The sequence below is a fragment of the Doryrhamphus excisus genome, linkage group LG20 (genome assembly GCF_037039965.1).
Source record: "Doryrhamphus excisus strain RoL-2023G ecotype Guam linkage group LG20, RoL_Dexc_Guam_v1.1, whole genome shotgun sequence".
Lineage (NCBI taxonomy): Eukaryota > Metazoa > Chordata > Actinopteri > Syngnathiformes > Syngnathidae > Doryrhamphus > Doryrhamphus excisus.
In genome coordinates, this window is record NC_136376.1 from 12378013 (window position 1) to 12394006 (window position 15994).

General features: G+C 40.2%; 1 protein-coding gene across 5 annotated transcripts in view; it reads right to left on the reverse strand.

The window, feature by feature from the left end:
- Positions 1 to 15994, reverse strand: part of pde10a (phosphodiesterase 10A) — a 63439-nt gene that overhangs the window by 40292 nt on the left and 7153 nt on the right. The window contains exon 1 of one of the 5 annotated variants that reach the window (XM_058058375.2): positions 3791 to 4183. The exons of 3 other annotated variants lie outside the window; for them this stretch is intronic. In XM_058058375.2, the coding sequence (XP_057914358.2) occupies positions 3791 to 3854 (64 nt within the window). In that variant the 5' untranslated portion in view covers positions 3855 to 4183. Of the gene's footprint in view, positions 1 to 3790; positions 4184 to 15994 lie in introns of those variants that run through there. One more of the 5 variants, XM_058058376.2, reaches the window with a different exon arrangement.

Here is a 15994-nt window from a genome sequence, read left to right on the forward strand (position 1 = left end):
AGTTTGTGTGTGTGTATGAATAAATATATTTTCTTATATTCAAATTCATATAAAAATTCAACCACAAAAGTGCATTTGATTTATATTTTTTTTAATAATCATGACAATGAAGCCGCAAAATTCTGAGATTACTGTACTGTAAAGGATGACAAAACTGATGTTACAGCATCATGTCTTAAAATAAATACAAACACTACAACTTATTTTATCAGTGACGCTAATCCATCAATATTTAAAACCACTAAAGATGAAGGTGATCTGGGGTCACCATGGTCATGCTAAATACCATACCATGCAAAATATTTTGATGAGGTACAACTACTGCATATTCATTTCAAATAAAACTGAGACTAAATGATGAAATACAGTGATAAATCATTGAGTGCTGACTCCCGCCTAGGAATCTTTCGGCATTCATATTTCACTACAGCTTTAATTTTCATTCCTTAAGCATACCGAGCAGACTGTATGTTTATATATAATAGACATATTATAAGTATGTCAAGAAACAGGAGAAGGCATGTGGTCAGGACGGAAATGTCCAGCATGAACACTTCCTGCCCGACAAAATTCAGCTTTCTTCATCAAATTGTCAATCAATTGTCACATAGTGCGGACCTTAAATAACCACAACAACGCAACAGTGCACCCAGAGACGCACACAACATGAGACTACAAACGGCTGGAACTGAAACCTTGTTAGGCTTGTGATGTTTACAATGAGATACGCAAACAGGGACGACAACACTTGACTTGCATTAACTGAACGCGTGTGCACCCAGGCCCGTTTCAGAGAGGACAAACAACGATAAACATGTCATCAGTTGCTGCAAAACAAACAACAGAAAGCACAGTCCACTTCTGCTCACTGGTACGTCACATGGACTGCTCAATGCCATTGCTTTGTGTACTATAGCATACTACAGTAAAGTCTCATTATATCGATATCGGTTATAACGAATTACTGCTTATTACGATACTATTTTCATTTCCCGGCAAATTTCTAGTCTTTTATGATATAATTAGTTCCGTTAGTACAATACCCGGTTATTATGATAATCCGGTTGCTACGATGCCCTTTTCATCTCCCGCCAGCCAATTTGGTCTGCTTATATCAATACAAAAGCATCTTAAATCAATCTTTGCTTAAGGATTTCAATACCAAAAAAGAACACGGCGAACGGCTGCTTCCAGTCAACTTTATTTTTCACACTTCCACACACCGATTCCCGCACTTCCTGGTTCACAGGTCATGCTCAACCCGCCCCACATAGCTGGCCAAACACATGCCTGCAACAGAAGAACCAACTGACATAGCATACACACCTATTCCAACGTAGACACAAGCGTACAAATACATCTATTTAATTGTGTTGTATTCAGATATCTTTTTATCGCCTGCAATAATCACTGTTTTTCATATGTACATGCTGGCGTTCGTGGTTTCTCTCGTGTGTATAGCTTCTATACACACGAGAAAAACCACAAACGCAGTTGGTTCTTCTGTTGCAGGCATGTGTTTGGCCAGCTATGTGGGGCGGGTTGAGCATGACCTGTGAACCAGGAAGTGCGGGAATCGGTGTGTGTGCTGTGCTCTGGTGGTGGAAGTGTGAAAAATAAAGTTGACTGGAAGCAGCCGTTCGCCGTGTTCTTTTTTGGTATTGAAATCCTTAAGCAAAGATTGATTTAAGCTGCAGTGCATTATTGCCCACTTTTAATGCAGTTCGGCGCAGGATCGGATATATCGACAGTCCGGTTATATCGATATTTTTTCCGACTCCCGACAATATCGATATAACGAGACTTTACTGTATATTATATTATATATACAGTGCTGCGTATGCCTTAGGACATGCTATAATCACCACATACTGTATAGCAATGTCTCTGTCTCTTTAGTAGAATGTATGTACGTATGTAGTTACACTATGCCATTTTCCTCTATTTGTCCACATTCGCTGGGTTGTATTTTCTTTCTGCAATGAGCCACGTTCCATTGTGGATGTTTGAGGTTTCAGACCTTCAATGGACTGCTGCACCATCAGAGGCAATACGCACACCTACTCGCTAAATGTAGCAACCAAATTGTCGACACAGATCTAGCCACCCAGTTCTTGGGTGACAGTTTTTATCAAAACAAGAAATCTCCTCCCGTTTTAATCGACAATATCTTGTGACACCCCTCATTCATTCATTCATTTTGTACCGCTTTTCCTCACGAGGGTCGCGAGGGTGCTGGAGCCTATCCCAGTTGTCTTTGGGCGAGAGGGTGACACCCCTCATATTTTGTGTTATTTAGTGTAATGGCTGACTTCTTTATGCATACCTAAAAGGAAATTTAATGTCATAGAAACTGGAAGTAGCAATAATTGGCGAGAGGCTGTTATTTCCAAAAGGTGTCAAATGTATAATATACTCTATAAAATATTAATGATACTGTATGCAGCATTGTACAACACAACAGCAAAACAACCAATGTTGTAATTGCACCATTAATGCCAAGTGCGACAACACCAACACCTGAGTAGCGCAAGTAGAGTTAGATAAAGTCGCTAGATCCTCATAGACACTCATGACACTTCAAATACAACTACTGCCATCTTGTGGAGTTCACAAAAACTACATCAGGAAGTCGCCTACAGCTGCAGCTATAACCAAGTGCTAATTAGAAATCTCTTTTGTAGACAACACGTCAAACTACCACCGTCCAACGATGAGGAAACTTGGTGGTGTTAATTGAAGCATTTATGGTGATTAAGACACAAACGTCTCAAGGGGGGTTATGGACAAAGTAAGACGGAGCTTCATTGAGTGCTTCATAAGGTCTAGAAGAGACTGTGCCAACTTTGGGGTGGGGGCAAATTGGGAGATTGCTAAAAACATGGTTCAATTCAGAGAAAAACATTTCTATATTCTAATTTAGATTTTGATGTGCAATACATTAAATGGGTTCTTGCTATGGATTCTTCATGGATACACCAAAAATGCACTTTTTGATTTTGCAAAAATACATACTAATTTTAAAAAATGCTTGTGGAAATAATAAAATGACAGACATGACAAACAGCTTTATAGGAATATGAGAATAGATGGTTTGCTCATTTAAAAATAAAACTCATACTGCATGTATGCTTTGCCCGTCACTAATATTCCAAGAAGAGCACATCCCCAAACAGCTTCATTGTGAGACGAATTACCACTGAAAGGTCGCTTGGACTCAGTGATGGAATATCTGGAGTGGTGTGACAGTGTGTGTAGTGCTGTACGTGCTCCTCACGAATATTCTAATATGGAGCCCTGTGGAAAAGTATATTTTATACTGTGGCTGCACATGCAAGATCAAACCCAATGGATATAATCCCGGGAAACACTCCAGAAGAGTAGAAAATATGAGGGAGGAAAATTGGTGACTTATCAGTGATGTTTAACAGTTAAACAAGCAAAACAACTGCTACTAATTTTCATTTTCTGTGTTTTATTCTGGAGGGGGTAAATAACACATTTCCAAATAGAAGGTAATGTAAATATTATAGGGATTGAGGACCATGCCCCATGTTTTATAAAAGTACACAATGAGCAAATACGCCTGCTGCCAGGTCCCCACCCATTGAGGAAGCATCAACGTGTCATTCATAAAGTTAAGTGGTCCAATTGGGCTCACATGAGGAGACAAGACGTCAAAAATGCCCATGCGGTTGCAAAGAACTGTTGCAGCGCGCACACACACACTGCAGCATCATCATTCTAATGTGCCATGTTGAAACACGAAAGAGTGCCCAAGTGTACCTACTTGCACCCAGGAAGCAGTCCGTTAACCTTCTGAAACAGCTTGTCGAAGACGGACCATCTTCCATGTCGGACCGTGAGCGCAAAACTGAGAGAGGAGCCGCGGAGAAAAGTGCGCCTCTGAGGAGCAAAGCCCAATAAAAATATAGTAATACAAAAAAACAAACTACTCCAGGGTCTTCAAGTTAGGAAGGGACTGGGGCAAGTGTGCTGCCCCCGCCACCGCCGCACCTCCACCAGCGCTATGACCCAGCACCGCTGGCCGAGGTGTAGCTCCAGTCGGTCCGCCTCCTCGGCGTGTAGCTCGGCGGTGGATGTGCAGCAGCAGACTGGCTGAGCGAGCACAAGCGACCGCGCAGGGAGCGCAGTCAGATACGCGCACACGCATATACGCTCATGAGCGGAGGCGTTAACGAGGAAGAGAGAAAGCGAGCACTGTCAAGTTAGCCACACGCAAACATTTTTCGATTTTTTGGGGGGTTTCAAAATAAAAGGACATTTGCACTTTTCTTCCTTCTCGGTGAGGTGGATGAGGTTCGAAACAGTGGAGAGATGTTCAAGCGTGGAAAACTATGTATGTCAGAGTCTGTTGATGAATATCAAACCCCCACAACACACACAAACACACACAGGTTTGCTCCACTTCTGGGTTTAAATGACATCATAAACAAAAATGGACATGGTAGTGACTCTTACCCTCCCCGAGTTAGATGAGGCCTTCATGGAGGTCAGCTTTGTTTTTTGTTTTTGAAAGGCTTCACTACATATCTTAAAATCAAGACTGGGTTTCTGCCAGCTTTTTTTGTCATATACAGACATTAGCCACGTTTACATGGACCCAAATATTCCAATCCCATTCTGGTTATTTGCTCAAATGGAAAGAATCTAACCTTTGTATACACCTCATTCCAAAAGAAAAGAGCCAATCCGAATCAATATTAAATCAGATTCACAAGGGTGGAATATTCCTTTCCCCAATCTGATTGAGATATCTTGTACCCGCTCAAACGGAAAGTTGTCAGACTAAGTTTGTCTTTGTGGTGTTTTTCATCTTCTGTTGTTTATTGGCGGTTGGCAAGCAGCTTTCGTGTGCATTACCGCCATCTGTGGAACAGAATCTAAACCCTTCTATACGCCATTCACAAGTCCAGTTTTATTAAAAAAGAAAATACATATCTATATAAAACATGTGCCGAGCTTATTATAAAATATTAGCAAGATTGAACTTTATCATTTCCTGTTCCCGGGTGGTGGATGGTGATGTTTAACAGATATTAACTAGTTATTCCAACAAGTGAAAGAAAAACTGGAAGTAGACGGTATCATGTGATGTTGGTGTTTACGCTTTACTGCGCATGCCCCATTGACTATTCTGGTTGATTATTGCGGCGCATGTAGACACACGATTGGAATATTCCTTTCCATTTATATCATTGCTTTCGGAAAAGTCATTCGGAAAGAGAAAAACTCCTCATGTAAACGTGACTATTGCTATTGTATCCGTTCACAGCGCCACACATGGTGTGTTTTGTGAATTACATTGTTTTCACTCAATTATCGTTTCAATTATTGTTTCATTCTACACTACATATGCTATATTTTTAAGTAGGAGTGTCACAAGACGATCAGTTCCCAAGATGAGACCATAGACAAGATTTGCTCTCCAAGAAGGAGACAAGACGAGAATATATTGCAATCTATTACTTAAAATTATACTACGTTATACTGTTCTACACTCTGTGTGTATGCTACCGGCCCCGCCTCCACCCACCCCATAAAGAGATTCTATGACTGACATAAGGGCTCACTCCATTCATGGCATTGTTCTTTGGAAGAAACACTGCAGTGCTGAAACCAAAGCACCCCCTTTCTGCCTGTTTGGAGAAACGAGGAAAAACGAGACATGCAGTCCTCCCTCGTTGAACATGTTTGATTGGTTATGGCTGGATCATGGAATGGTGGCCAGGCAATCATAGGTTATTGTAAAAAGTACATTGAGTAGGGTTTTATCTTATATGGGTTATATGTAAGTCAGCTGTGTGAACCACCATTTTACTACAGTAGCAGTGTAGTAAATGTACAGCGTTATAAGCACTAACACTCCATCAGCCATCCTTTTCTGTTTTACAACACCCCCCTCAGCTGGGATAGGCTCCAGCATACCCCCACGACCCCAGTGAAGATAAATGGCATAGAAAATGGATGGTGACATCCTGTCAATGGTGTGCTTGTGTGCAGACTAGAGTTAGTTTAAATATACCACAAGCCAAGGTCTATTTTGTCTCTTATCTTGTTGGCGATTCCACGTCACGTTCTCATGTGTGAAGTGAATATGAAGTCTTTGGGCCTTTTCATGGATCACATGCTGATTTTGAAGCTTGAAATACTGCATGTGCCCTGCAGGGTTTCTAAAGATTTACCAAAGGACTCATTAAACTCACAAGACTCAGTTGTACATTCACATACAGTACATTACAATATTGTATTGGAGCCATCAAATGAATCACCACAGTGAAATCCTAATCGCTTGACTGCATGTCTCAGGTCAGGCCAAGTATTTAACAGTATAGCATTGATCCAAGCAGCCTCACCATTATCTACTGGTCTGAAATGCTAACTTTTTTCCCCCCTTCACTGTTCAAAATCAAATTTCATCTGCATTGTAATGTCATATCTTCAGCAAACTAACAGTATGACAGTAACCCACTAATATTACAGACCACTAAACTGGTTTATTGCAAACTTCAGCAGCAAGTACAATCATCATCACACACGCTTTGGTTTCAGGTTTCAAATTGGTTTCAGACCTGACTGTGATAAGTGAATTTCTACGAAGTAGGATGCCTTATTTATACATGGATTTTTTTTTCATTGTTAAAGCATAGAAAACCTGTTCATGGCCTTCTAAATACAGTTTTTAACATTACCAGAGCTCTCTAGACATTAAATAACAGCCCCCTATTGTAATCTTTATGCTCATATTGCTCGATATAGTCAAGAAAATAAGAGCAAATAAGCTATTTAAGACATAAATAAAACTTGTGTGTGGGAAAAAAGGCAGCAGAAGTATTCCATGTTGTTACTAGGGATTGCTATATTTTATATAATATTTAGGATTGTTGTGCCTGTTGTGAGAAAATTCAAACCTGCAATAAAGGCTTGTTGTTCCTGCAATCAAGTCTGGTGCTTGCTCATTTTTTAACTTTCATTTTTCAGTATGTGGCCCTCGGTTGAATAAGTTTGGACACCCGTGCTCTAAGGGGTCATTGACAGGGAATTGATCACATAAATGTCAGCTACCACTACACTATCAATGGCATGGAACTGGAGTGCACTACTAGGCTGCAACCAGCAGAGGTGCTGTTGATTCAGTCTAAACTCGTCTGTAGAACATGACATCAACTACTGTCTGTTGTCTTTTAATTCATGATTTTTTAGAAATCCTACAGTAAAGGCAATAATATATATCTTGTCAAATGGAGATGGATCCTGTTTCCAATCAGTGAACAGTTTCTCGTGTTCCAAAATGAAAAGAGCTCACTATCTGCCCGGCATTCAGAGATGTGCACTTGAGTTATCAGAGCGCACCTCAGTAGCTCACCAGAGTGGTCAGGCAACATGATCCAGCATAAACCCTCTGTGCCGCAGCGCTACATTCTGATCATATCGAGAGCCAGAGAGGAAGGTGTGGGAGCGGCGGCGGGTTACGTCAACATGTGCGCTATCAATCACCGGCATTCCTACACTCTCCAGCAGCTGGTCCATTCAGGGGTCACGTACTGTAGAACATAATGAATTCTCTGACGCATTTTGTCACTTTGCTCTTCCCACCAGGGAGAGCAATATGAACAGGTAAAAATAACTTGCACTACGTTTTTTTTTCTCATTTAGTGAATAGTGCATTTTTTGGCAAATGGAAATGAAATGCTAATGCCATATGCTCTTAAGATAATATCGGCCAACCAATATTATAAAACACAAAACAAGATATCGGTTGATATCAGAATTGGTCTACAGTGCATAAGTGATGATGCACTCCACACAGCTTGCTAGCTACAGGGTGTATGTCCATGGTTTCACTTTCAGATTGTATATATAATTGGCAATGAAAGTGCTAGTTACATAAGGGGGAATATTTGTAATCTCACATACGTGGTCTTGTATAACTACATATATACATCCATTTTCTATACTGCTTATAGGGTGACCAGATCCAAACTCACCAGATGCGGAACAAGGAGTATGCTTGTGCGGGACAATGTGGGACACAGATGACGCTCGGGGCGGACACCAAAAATGCATTTGGCACAGCTTGCCAACTGTTCAGTAATATATAATATATACGACTGTAACAAAATAACAACTATAGATCTACAAATAAGAACACAGAATCTGCTTTTATAAAAACACAACACAAACTGCTAGCAAAGAGGTCACTCTTGTAGACATGAATTACCAATAGGAGCTCACAATAAAGGCTGTGATTGGTCAGTCTCATCATATCTTGAGGTAACCTTGATGGAATTGCATTTCCTTTTTTCAGTCTTCTTACTTTTGTCAGATTCCTCCATTTTCATTACTTCATCACAAATTTCTTTTCAATGTAACGTGTCCTTAAAAGGCTAGCTGTCGCCGTGTGTTGAATTGACAGCAACCCCTGCCTGTCACAGTCGTGCACACAGTCACACCCACACACACAGCCCGCGACCCGCCCCCATGATCGCCTCCAATGTGTGTTGTCTGCTCTCCTCGTACAGGCTTTGATAAAAAACAAGAGTTTAGGTTTGAAAATTGGTGCATGTCGATCAGAAATGCAGGACAGTGAGTCAATTTGCAGGATGCATTAAATATCATTAAAATGCGGGACAGTCCCACACAAATCGGGACATATGGTAACCCTAACCCCTTATCGCAGGTATGCTAGAGCCTATCCCAGCTGTCTTCAGGCGAAAGCCGGACGACACCCTGGACTGGTCGCCAGCCAATCACAGGGCACATATAGACAAACAACCATTCACACTCACATTCATAACTATGGACAATTTGGAGTGCCCAATTAACCTAGCGTGTTTTTGGAATGCGGAGTAACCGGAGGAAACCGGAGTAACCGGAGAAAACCCACGCAATCAAAAATCGAACCCAGATCTTCCCGATATCGTGACTGTGTGGCTAACATGCTAACCACTCAGCAGCTCAAGAAATGAAATGTAAAATGTGATCTATGCAGGACAGTAGAGCAGTCCACCCCAAATGGTATTTATTAGCTTTAATAAGCTTCACATATTTTGACTTATCAATAGAATCATATACACAATTTGTAGTACATGGTGCTTAAGCGGCACCCACCAAATTTATAGCTCTTTGTTTGACAGTAGCCAATCATAAGCTTTGAGAAAATTTGCGACGGGTTTGCCAATTACACAATAAGGCATATTAAAGTTCTTTTACTGTAATGTCTAAGGATGGATTTCAATTAACCCTGGTTAGCGGTCAGGCCACACAGCTAGGAAACCTGGGTTTGATTCCATCGCTGTGGGGAGTTTGCATGTTCTCTCAGTGCGAGCTCTTCTCCAGGTACTCCGATTTCCTCCCACATTCCAAAAACATGCATGTCAGGTTCATTGAAAGATTGTTTGTCTACTATATGTGTCCTGCGATTAGCTGCCGACCAGTCCAGGGTGTACCTCACCTCTCACCCAAAGCCAGCTGGGATAGGCTCCAGCACCCCCGCGACCCCAGCGAGGATAAGCGGCATAGAAAATGGAAGGATGGATTGATTCCATTTCTTACTGGTTGCATGTGTACCAGTGTACCACATACAGTACTATGTCCATCTATGCACCCATCTATCGCATGGTCCTCTATAGGAAGTTTGTGCGGTCACATGTAGTTCTTCCACTCGTGTTCACAGTGGGATCACCATCTGACTCAAAGTGTTTGGCAGCCATGATGAAAACATTCTCCCCTCTTGGCTGTTTTTGAACAAACATCCTCCTGATGACTACAACCTCTGTCTTCCAGCATCCCCAGACATTTGCACTTGTTAACACATTCACATTTGCCCCCTATCCCGTTATCACTGACCTTATCCTCTTAAGCGCATTTCCAATTCAAGGCAAATGTGCGTGCTTGTGTGTGTGTGTGCACTGCACGAACACACAGACCCCAGATGTGAGTAAAACATTTACAGATCACATGCAGGCGAACACACACACACATGCAGAGGTGCATGGTCACATACACAAAGGCACACAGGCACGCTCTCACCCATCACATGAAACACACACACCAGAGACTTACAGTCCCCTCCCCCCCAACTGAATAGTCTGTTCTGACAATCCACAGGACAGCCGGCGCATTGACGTCAGAGGCAGGCCCATGAAAATACAGGGTCCCTGGGGGGCTGAGGGAGCTATGCACATCTTCACAGCTTGGCTCGTAACTAGTTCGACAAGCGAGCGGCAGATCACTCGTACTCTTTGCTCTTTATTTGTCTCAAAATGCAATCATTAAAGGGAAAAGGAGAAGCTACATTTACACAAAGCCCAACATGGTCACATTAGCATGCGACTGCATTGCGGCTCATCTCGATGTGTGACGCCAATGGACGTCACCGTGCACCGCGATCCATTAGGACAAATGTGAGATAAGTACATCATTTAGGTTAATGGAAATACAAATCAGAGCTCATCATTAAAGTACCTGACTGGTAAGGGTGCCTGTCAGACTGAAGTATATTAAACAGGCCCCGAGGAGATACGCAGGCCCCGGAGAAAAGATGACATCTTTGTTTATAACTCAATGTTCTCTACATCTCAATGTTTAGATTCAACTTGGAAGTCACCATTAAGACATTAGAGGCGTTCATCATATATTTCTCTCTGCTGTTGTCGTCCATTTCGGACATTAGGTAACCATCACTGTTTTGTGGCACATTTGCTACTAAGGTTTTTGCTTGATAACCAAATAAAGCAAGCCTTGTAGATTCACGCTATGCTCCTTTTCAAAACAACAGACACAGAGGACTGGACTTTTTACCTTATTATGTATTGTTATGATGTATTATTGTTATTATTTATTATGTACTATTGCACTAAAAATTTGATGCAATCTATTCCACATTTATTTGTTTATTTATTATTATTCTATTTTCAGCACACTGCCATAGGCCTTGCTTATGCAGCTTAACAATCCAACCGCATTCAAAGAGAGAAAGCTTTTTTGCCTTTGCCATCAAGAGATCATGACAGTATGAATACCTTGTGTGCCTCACCAAATATTACAGTCAGCAAAATTCCAACAACAATGTGGCTTTTAACTTGTCCAACCTGGCCAGTGAGCTTATAACACATCGAGCATATATACATTGCTAATACAAGTCCCGGAATGCATTGCAATAGCTGCTTGTGTTGTTCATGTACACGCATAACAATGTAGATACAGTATCTGAAATAAGATGAAAAATGAGATTCTTTTATTTCTTTTTATCAATTTTTTATACTGCTTATCCTCACAAGGGTTGCGGGTATGCTGGAGCCTATTCCAGCTGTGTTCGGGCGAGAGGCGGGGTACACCCTGGATTGGTCACCTGCCAATCACAGGGCACATATTGACAAACATATCACACTCACATTCATACCTATGGACAATTTGGAGTCGCTATTTCTTTTATTATTGTTCAAACCAACACTTCCAACACAAAATAATAATTCTCTAACATTGTAATTGGGGGCTGAGAACCACTAAAGTTCCCATTCTAGAATGGGCCCTTGCCTTATTGGCAATGATGGCAATAAGGGTGGAGCTGTCGAAATGACTGCAGTGTACATTACACAACAGTGATGACATGTTACGTCTACTAATTTGACTTACATCTGGCTGCATGGTCCTGCTGAAGAGGTGCTGGCAGCGCTGGCTCATCAACAGAAAACAAGGCGATCAAGTGAAGGTTGCCTTTTATGGCAACCTGAGCTGGATAACGGTCATAACATCCTCTTTATTCTTTGTATCATGGTACACTACAGAGTAGCTTTAATTACTGTATTTTCTGGACTATAAGTTGCTCTGGAGTATAAGTCGCACAAGGCCAAAAATGCATAATTAGGTAGAAAAAAACATACATAAGTCGCACTGGAGTATAAGTTGCATTTTTTGCGGGTAATTTATTTTCCAAACTACTTGACCAAAACAGACATAGAGTCCTCTTGGAAGGCAAGTTCTAACAGTAAAAGAATAGGAACAGGTTGAATAGGTGTAAGATATACTGACACAATGGCTATTCAGCTACACAAAATATAAACATGAAAAGAACATGACGTTCACTGGAAAAACAATATTTGTTGTCATGGTTAAACATGTGCTCCATATGAGAAATGAATGTGCTCACTTAGTATATTTTGTATATTGTTTTTGCTCTGTACATTTGAACAATGATTTCATTCGTATGCATGTTGGTTTGGTAGATTATGTCTTCAGCCTCAATTTCGTATCAGATTTATATTGAGTGTTGAAACACATCAAGTGGCTTCATCGAAGGTAAACATAAGCTTAAATGTTCATTGTTCACTTTCATTAACATATCTTTATATGTATTTCCACTTGTTTCCGGCATGTCAAACTGTAAAACCTTTTGCGTTAACTTCTTTGGCTTTATGGAACAGACTTAATTGTATTTACATTATTATTCATGGGAAAATTTGGTTTAGAGTCTGATTTGGTTACAGTCGGACAATCTGGAATGGATTAATGACGCTAACCAAGGTTCTACGGTGGTACTACTTTCAGTAGTAATGCTTTGTTTTCACATTTAAATCCCGTGCGGTCATGTATACACCTAGCATTTGATTTTGCAATGATACAGAATAAATATGTTGTATCAAAAGCATCAGCTGTTTTGTATTTTCAATGAAATGATTGTATTTGAAAGTGTATACCAAAATACTTATGACCAGTGCCAATAAGGAAGTAGGGATTACTTGAAAAAAATTGAAATTTGCCAGCACACATTTTTGAGTGAAGTTTCATGAGCTAAATCAATATGCTAATAAATGTAAGTTAAGATGTGTTTTAAAATTTTAGATTAACTGTGTGGGGGAAACTTATTGAGCATTTTTTTTAAGTAAATGTCACTCCAGATTATTTTTTTCCAGTGCCGCTCCAGTTCAGAAACGCTGACATGTGGGTGAAATATTTAGTGTCTTATTTAACTTACAGTATTCTACCTACCTAGTGATAAATGAAAGCGAATGTGGTTGCAATTTCAAAGCATGAGACCATGTAAAAAGAGGACATCAACTACTTATGTGGAGCACTGCAGTGCAAGCTTAGCATCTGAATGAATGGATGAATGAATGAATGAATGACTGAAAAAAGAACGACAAATGAGTGCGAAAAAAACCTGATGAGAGAAGGTTGCTGGATTTAAGGGAGGTGTGTGTGTGTTAGTGATGGTGGGGGATGGTGTATCTGCGTCAGAGCTGGAGGAAATGAAGTCAGAGACGGGGGCAGGCGGGCTCGAGGAGGAGATGCTGTTACTGCCACTCGCAACAGCCGTTTGGGCCTCACGTCGTCTACGTCACAGAGCTGGCAGTAATTATGCCTGCCGCAATGTTTGTTTTTCTCACATAGACACGCGCAAGGTTGAAATGTCATTTTAGTGTATTATGAACACATGCCACTTTTAAATTACCTCACTTTTTTTTTATTCCACTGGAAGTAAATTTGCACTGTAGGAATTACTATGAAAGCACAAATACGGTTGCGTTTTTGTCTCATTCTATTAGTGACAGGATGACATCCAAAGTGTATGAAGGAGAAATATCGCAAGATTTTCCTTTCTGCCGCTGTCGGACTATACAATAAAAACTGCGCTGTTCAATAACCATGCAATAAACATTGCAATAACTGTGCAAGACACATGTGACCTGATCACCATGTAGCACTAACTGCATATAATGTGTAAAATTTCTGATTTGTATTACCCCGTTTTTGCTCTTTATCCGCCTTTGTGTGCTACTGTACTTACTGTGAATTTCCCCTTGTGGGACTAATAATATCTTATCTTATCTTACAACTTTTCCAGCCAGGCAGTATTACTGTATTCGTCTCTAGATACACAGACATAGAAGCAGGAGTGCAGAACATTCAGAGCAATTTTCCCATTTCATTAAAATAACCCCAAAATTACTACATTGCAAAATAGCCGAACAATTTCCAAAATCATGCATCGTCCATTACGATGACCATTACCGATTACCTTGATTATTGTATGTGTAATTGAAGAGGAAGATTTGAAACACTAATTTGCTTTGCGGACGTCACTCGACCACGGGAAACGCATCACTGTCGAATCTAGTAAAAATGCAGTGCAAAGTGTGCACGTGTGTGTGTGTGTGTGTGTGTGTGTGTCTTTAACAAAAGTACACATGAGTGGGCTTAAGGGCACATTTACATACATTTAGATTTGCGCACGTCATAACTTCAAGTGGCCTGTGGGTTGAAATACTTTCTCTTTTTTTTTAATAGATGATGACGCAAACACAAGACACGTGGCAGCTCCACACTAACCACACACACACACACACCTTTGAACGGACAAAATATCTCATTCAGCATGTGTCCATACTTTTGACTGGTGCTATATGTACTATATTACTATATATTACTACTATATGTAAATAACAAAACTATTGTGTTTGTATAGATGCTACCAGATGATAAAATATTTATCATAAACTGTAGTGCACACTTGCACAAACATATGGAATATAAATACAACATATAGTAACCAAACAGATTTTATTTAACTCCCTCCAACTTTTACTATTGCTTGTCATATTAATTGCTTACCAATATTTATTGTTGTGAACTTTTCTATTACTTTTGTATGCTGATTAAACTCCACATTCTCTTAATAATACAAAACTAATTAATCAATTACAATTAATTAATACAAATTACAACATGAATTAATGTCCTTTTTAAAATTACTTTTCTTCCTGGCCTTATGATTATCCTCAAATCAACTTCAGTGTTGTCGATGATGAATTATACTGTAATTTCATCAGGAAATTACCTCAACCTGTAACATAAACCTATAACATATTCAGAAAAGTGCAAATTCATCAAGTATTCATGCATTTTTAAATATTATTATAGCGTTTTTAAATTATATTGATGATCCATCCATTGTTTCTGCCCTTACCCTCACTAGGTTGTCAGGGGTATGCAGGAGCCTATCCCAGCTGACTTGAGGCGAGAGGTGGGGTACATCCTGGATTGGTAGCAAGCCAGCCCCAGTTATCATGGTGAATATTATGATAATTCATTTTAGCGGTAGTAGTAGTAGTATTAGTAGTGTTAAACTGCAAGAGTAGACTTTAGGCTGCATGTCACCTCATTTTCATAATGTATTTATTTCAAGGCCATACGACATTGCAGCCTCCTAAATGTTTGAGTAGCTCAATGGGGGGGCAGCATATAGAGCATATATATCGAGTGCCAAGAAAAGTGGCAGCGGAAGCCGGCTGCCTGCATAGCAGCCCTGATCACAAGCCAAATAAGGTGAATATGAATCATAGGTGAGAAATATGGGCGCTGACGTCCAGGCTTGTCAGCCTGGCTGCCAAATAAGATGAGCAGCCAGGCGTCAGCTCTGCTTGTTTACTGATAACACATGGATAAGGTCTAGCTGACACACTACTCACACGAACACACTTCACTCATGCTGCATTATTTGGCCAGTGAAAAGCACATATATTTTCATTTTTCTACAAGAAAAACAACATTTCTTTGAAATAAAAATATTGAAACAATTTGGAGGTACATGCTGACAATATTGTAGTATTTTTATATGACTTGTAAAGCAATGAAGTGGTTCTGATATTTTTAAATAATTTATGTCAGCCATTTCACTTTTTAAAAAAAATCCTTCTTTCCGTCAGCACATGGTGCTCCTTAAATACCAACTTTATACCTCAGCGCCACCTAGCGTCTGTTATTGATGTAGTTTGAGCTGCCACCATTTCGTCATTACAGAGAGGTCATGAAATGTCAGCAGTTTTCAATGAATACAAAAGTGGAAAAAAAATATGATAGAAGGAAGACGTAAGATGTATGTCTGCAATTCACACCAATACCACTAGTGGCCAATGTTGGGCTAAACAACCACACTATAAGACATGGGTGTGTCCACAAGCATGTGTGGACA